The sequence below is a fragment of the Zea mays genome, chromosome 9 (assembly GCF_902167145.1).
Source record: "Zea mays cultivar B73 chromosome 9, Zm-B73-REFERENCE-NAM-5.0, whole genome shotgun sequence".
In the NCBI taxonomy this organism is placed as follows: domain Eukaryota; kingdom Viridiplantae; phylum Streptophyta; class Magnoliopsida; order Poales; family Poaceae; genus Zea; species Zea mays.
The window spans coordinates 159,210,406-159,216,002 of NC_050104.1; the positions used below are offsets into that span (position 1 = coordinate 159,210,406).

The 5,597-nt window shown below is 40.5% G+C and overlaps 1 protein-coding gene across 9 annotated transcripts; it reads left to right on the forward strand.

The window, feature by feature from the left end:
- Positions 1 to 1,361: 1,361 nt before the first annotated feature.
- LOC100283682 (uncharacterized) lies at positions 1,362 to 5,138 on the forward strand. 9 transcript variants are annotated; one of them, XM_008660441.3, is made up of 11 exons: positions 1,362 to 1,566; positions 1,663 to 1,772; positions 1,885 to 2,025; positions 2,117 to 2,269; positions 2,484 to 2,567; positions 2,785 to 2,834; positions 2,926 to 2,999; positions 3,233 to 3,291; positions 3,677 to 3,736; positions 4,470 to 4,550; positions 4,706 to 5,138. In XM_008660441.3, exons 1-11 carry the CDS (start codon positions 1,518 to 1,520, stop codon positions 4,757 to 4,759), a joined length of 915 nt encoding a protein of 304 aa, XP_008658663.1. In that variant the 5' UTR covers positions 1,362 to 1,517; the 3' UTR covers positions 4,760 to 5,138.
- The last annotated feature ends 459 nt before the right edge of the window (positions 5,139 to 5,597 follow it).

Genomic DNA, 5,597 nt, shown 5'->3' on the forward strand with positions numbered 1-5,597 from the left:
ATGAGCTTCGCGGGGAGGGGGAATGAGAAAGACAGAACAGGGAATGGTGACAGAACATGAGAATGGACTGTGCGGGGAGGGGGGATAGGAAAGGCACAACAGGGAATGGGAATGGCACGGGGAGGGGGAATGAGAATGGCAGAATAGGGAATGAGAATGGCAGAACACGGAATGACAGTTTACCCCTTACTGTCTTAATAAGTAGTAGAGATACCCACATAAACTATCCACAAAAAATCTCAAAATTTTTTATTGATTGTCTCCGCTCTCTGTATAATATTTTTTGATTTGGCTAACTAAAGTTATTGTTTACTCCATCCAATATGTCTTGGTACAGCACGACCAATGAAGCGAGCGATTAAAAGAGAGTTCACAACGACTGACTGAACGAACAGATATTATAGAATGACATAATTCCATCATACAGAGACCAAATAAGAGAAAGTTTGTGAACTCAAGTTTCTAAAATAAGTCACATGAACTCAAACTTATAAAAAAGATAAATCAAAATACGGAGTGGTTGCTAAAGTCAGACATCAATAAAAAAATGAATGTGCTTTATATAAATTATGTACTTCGTAGCAATTACTAACGTTTAAAACCAACAAATAACCTTTTATTTTACTTTAATGTGACAAATCATTGTGGCTTCATTCAATTCAGGAACCTCAAACACAATGGAGTCCATTGCACCAATGTGGTCTTAGAAACGATCTAATGCTTGCAAGGGCCAAGAATGTCGTGTCGTGCTTGGGCTCTAGCCTCGGCTCGTAGTGCTGCCCGGTCCGACACGATTATATTTTTTTTATTTTACAAAAAAAACGTATATACATATATATACAATTTATATTCAATATTAAAAACATTTAAACATGATATTCTACTGGTTAGATAGCTTCACCCAGTGTCTCCTGACCTTATACCATCAAGGCATGGGTTCGAATCTTACCTCCTGCACTGTTTTTTAATATTTACGCTAATTTAATCAAATAGACCGACGGGCTAATGGGCTGGTCCATCACAAATCAGCAGGCCGGCATGACGTGCTTGAACCAGAGCTGTGGCCCACGGGCGTTCAGGCCGCCGTTTAGCCATCTATGGACGTACAACGGGTTAATTTAAAATAGAGTAAAGATAAAAAAAACTGCTCGGCAGCGGCTAAATTGGGGATTTGACAGTTTTTAGTACATCAAATTAGATTTAATAACTTTTATTATGTACAACAACAAACTGAAAGCAAATTGGATGGAACGGCAGCAGCGGCAGCCAAATTATAATGCATTTCGAATTATTGAATATACAAAAACATGTAAATAATTATAGTGGAGTATTTTATCTACTACACCGGCTTAAACGGGGTATTTAAACGAGTACGACGATTGCCGGAGTATATTTTTTGGCGAGCGCCAGCGGCAAACGAACCGTCTCCATTCCGTTCTCCACTTCTCCAGATCCCCTCCGCAATCTACCTTCGCGCGGCTACCACGGCGCCGGTGCTGAAGCCAGCGACCGTGGCCATGCAGTCGCCGGAGCCCTCCTCCTCCTCCCCGGTTCTCCTCAATATAGGTCCGTGCCGTCCCCTTCCCTGATCCACCGCCTCCTTGCCGTTCAGGGTTCGAATCAGGGTATCTTTGGTCCTACCATTTATTTACGGCGATGCAGGGGGCAAGAAGTACGCGACAACCGTGGAGACGCTGATGCAGCGGGAGCCCGACTCCATGCTCGCCGCCATGTTCAGCGGGCGGCACACGCTCCATGATCACCCAACCACGGTACGGCCGCTGGTTCTTGCAACTCTTGGGCTATGACCTCAGCGGATGGCTTGAATGGTTTCTGCCTTTGTGTCTAGTGGATGGGTTGAGTGGTTTCTGTTTTTGTGTCTAGGGGAAGGGAGTGGTCTTCGTGGACAGGGACGGGAAGCACTTCCGCCACGTGCTCAATTGGCTCAGGGACGGCGCCATCCCCGTGCTGTCCGAGTCCGACTACCAGCAGCTGCTGCGAGAGGCAGAGTACTACCAGTTGCTCGTATATAAACTAACGCTCAATTGCGTCTCGTTTTCTTACAAATCTTGATCCCAATCAACTGTTGTTCATAATGCGATGGTTTCTGCTCTAGGGTTTAGTCGACTACATAAACGAGAGGCTGGGTTGGAAGGAAACCGACAATTCGGAGGCTGAATTGACACGAAAGGACGTGATCAAGTGCATACAAACGCAAAGAGTCAGGTTCCGTGGCGTGAATCTATCTGGCCTTGATCTGTCTAAGCTTGTAAGTTCCTGGTACAATTTCTCCTGTTGTTGTCTACCCACATTAATGACTACTGTTTCTTCGTCATTCTAGCTGTAGTCACTGGGTTTTCTACCACTCTGCTAGCTTATCTTTGCGTGATGTCCATGAATAATTTGACAGTGTTGAACTCTCTATTCAGGATTTTTGTAGTCTACGACTTGCACTCATAATATGTTTTTCCAATGCTCTGCAGGACTTATCAGAGGTGGACTTCAGCTATGCATGCATTAAGAACACTGATTTTTCATATGCTAACCTTTACAAAGCAAAATTTGGGGTAAATCAGTTGCACCAAAATTATTTATTGTTGTTTGCTGTCTTCTTAGCAGTAGCAGGCTGTAGAAACTATGTTAATTTACTTGTCTGTGACCTGTATAAATGTTTCAAATCCGTCTCAGATTTCTTAAAAAGAGTCTTAGTTTAGTTCCTGGCTAAGATTTTTGCTATATAAAATGAAACATTTTACTGATAACACTGTAACTCTACATTTTTAGCAGCAGGTAGAAGCTTCGTCTTCATCTTTCCAAAACGCAATTTTGCGTGAGTAAGAAACTATTCTACTTATCAGCAACTGCATGGCTTCTTTCCATCTCTTCTATAATTTGGCATTCATGTTCACCACGTTGGAATAACAGGTGTGAGTTTATTGGAGCTAATCTTGAAGAATCTATTTTGGATGGAGCAAACCTTCGAAGTGCCAATTTACAAGGTACCCATGCTCACATTAATCCTGTTCCTTCATTTCTTGGTTCTTGGTAGCTGTAATATTGTTGGATATCTTTGTCAAATGTACTATGTCTCTAGCACTGTGTATGGATTTTGATACTTCCATATTTTTGCAAGGGCCATCATTGAGTTGCTATAGGCCTATAAGTGATATTGGTTCCTAAGTTTTAGTAGCAAGTGATGATAAAAAAATCATATGCTCTGTTTATTTTGCAGATGCTTGCTTAACACGATGTAGCCTCATTTTAACAGATCTTCATTCTGCCCATTTACAGGTATGCAAACCATTGTTCATGCTACTCAGCATATTGTGTTACTGTTCACATAAACTATACCTCATGTCAAAATCATTATGGAATATGGACACTGGAATATATTATAGTGTATTTTTATTGTTGCTCTGTTGTTGGATATTAGTGCAGTGATACTATGTTTATATATCAGCATCCAAAATGGTGGCAGCAGAATCCAGTGTTTGCTGAAGTGCACTAAGGAGACATGCCTGTTTGTTTTCCTTCATAGGGATAATGTTGTATTATTTAACTAGATTGCTGCAAATAAAAGATTCATATCAACGGGTTTTTAATACGCCGTAAACCATAAATATTGAAATCTGATTGTTACCTGTGCATCTTATTGTCCATTCAAATGGATTTTCAGACTGCTAATCTTACACAAGCCGACTTAAGAGGAGCTAATCTTGAAGCGGCCAATCTCAAGGTAAAGTAAAACTTCATGTGACATGACTTCCTAGGAATATTATTTTTCTGCCTGTAGAACTGATGCAAGTTCGTGACGGTTTAATCTTTAACCATCATGGTGCAGACTTTAGCCTATCATGTTCATACTCTTAGCGTGGTAAAAGTTATCCATGCAGTTTAAAACTATTGTTGGCTTCCTTTACATTATCTATTTGACACCACATGAATAATACTGGAGTATGTTATCTGACGAAGGAGCAAATATCCTTTTAGCGAAATTGTTATTTTCTATGTTTTCAAGTCGTCCGATTAATCGTGATTAGTCGCCCTAGTCGGTCAGCTAGAACGACCAGCAAGTCGTCTGACTTAAAAACAACTTATTTTTATTAGACACATATATGTGACTATACTCCCATGTTACCTTTCTTTTGGCATAGAATCAGTCAGTAGGATATTGTTTTGGATGAGGCATTAATCGGTTCTTAGACTTCAACCATGTTTTCTGAGTTCATGCAACAATTTACATAAGTGACAGTATTAATCTTCATGAAGCTGTGATGAAATTGAATGCACTGGTTGTTACTGTTTTTAACCATTCAATATGTTGTGCATGGGAAGTCATTTTTTGTCACGGAAACATGCAGTCGTGGGCATTAACACCAGTTCTTATTTGCAGTTGTACTAATCCTCATTACTTTTTCTTAGTGAAACCTACTTTGTAAGCATGTGCTGAAGCCTATTCTTATTTTCAGGGTGCCAAGTTGTCAGGTACAAACTTGCAAGGCGCAAATCTTCAGAGAGCTTACTTGCGAGAAGTTGATTTGCGTGACACTGTATGTTCTTTTGTCGTGTCCCGTTTATTAAGGATCTTGGGTTCTTCTGTTTACAATCTGCCTCACGTTCTGTGCAAGTAGTTTCTACACCTCTCATGACACCAGCATATAGACATCGGAGGATGAATTTTAATTGCGTTTACTTTGGTCAACAGCAATTGACTGGTGCTAAGCTCGGAGGTGCAAATCTTCTTGGAGCTATCAGATGATCTACAGATTGTTCGTGTAGCTTCATACTGTGTATACTGTACTACACAAATTCATTGGAGGTAATGCGGCAGGACCATCTGCGGAGTTCTGGTCTCAATCATGATCGAGAACACAAATATTCCTTCTGTTCAAAAATAAATCAGTTCCTAGAATGATTCTAAGTCGAACTATCTTAAGTTCGACCAACTTTATAGGAAAGGATGGAGTTTATGTGCTGTTCTTTGTACGCCGCCCTCTGATTGGAAGTTTAGAATCTAGCATGTTAGCTGTCAGAGCTGAAACCATCACAGCAAGCACATTTGCTGGGCCCCGATTGCAGTGGACAGATGTACCTGTATTGCTGTTGATTCAATCTTGGTGTCATTACCATATCATGTAGAGGTGGTATCCACACTATTGGTAGGTCATTTGTATTACCGCTGGCGCTGGGCCAAATGGGAACAGTACTTCGCAGGTGGGCGGTAGTCGCTGGTTCAGATCAGGCCAGGCCACGCCACGCCACAAGTATGCATTTGAGTTAGAATCCGTACTAACTGAACTGAAACATCAGTATCAAAATATCTGTATCGATTCTAATGGTCTGTTTGGTTGGAATATAGCTGTAAAAAAAACTGTTGGAGACTGTGAGATGTAAAAAAACTAAAAACCGTTTGGTAAAATCCACTAAAAATCGTGAATTATTTTTCATATATATTTTCATAGTTACATCATAAAGTCACTAAAAGCAGGTTTAGCATTAAAAGTAGGTTTAGTGATGCTTACAGTTTTGAGCTGTGAGAGTTGATTTTTAGAAGAAGAAAAAACTGCTTTCTGGATCAAACCATTTATTTTGGCTTT

Excerpts from the sequence above, each read along its gene's own strand:
- LOC100283682 (XM_020543683.3), top strand. The coding sequence starts at position 1,518 with ATGCAGTCGCCGGAGCCCTCCTCCTCCTCCCCGGTTCTCCTCAATATA. Across the intron at positions 1,567-1,662 it reads CCCGGTTCTCCTCAATATAG|GGGGCAAGAAGTACGCGACA; the intron begins GTCCGTGCCGTC and ends ACGGCGATGCAG. Across the intron at positions 3,292-3,676 it reads TTCATTCTGCCCATTTACAG|ACTGCTAATCTTACACAAGC; the intron begins GTATGCAAACCA and ends ATGGATTTTCAG.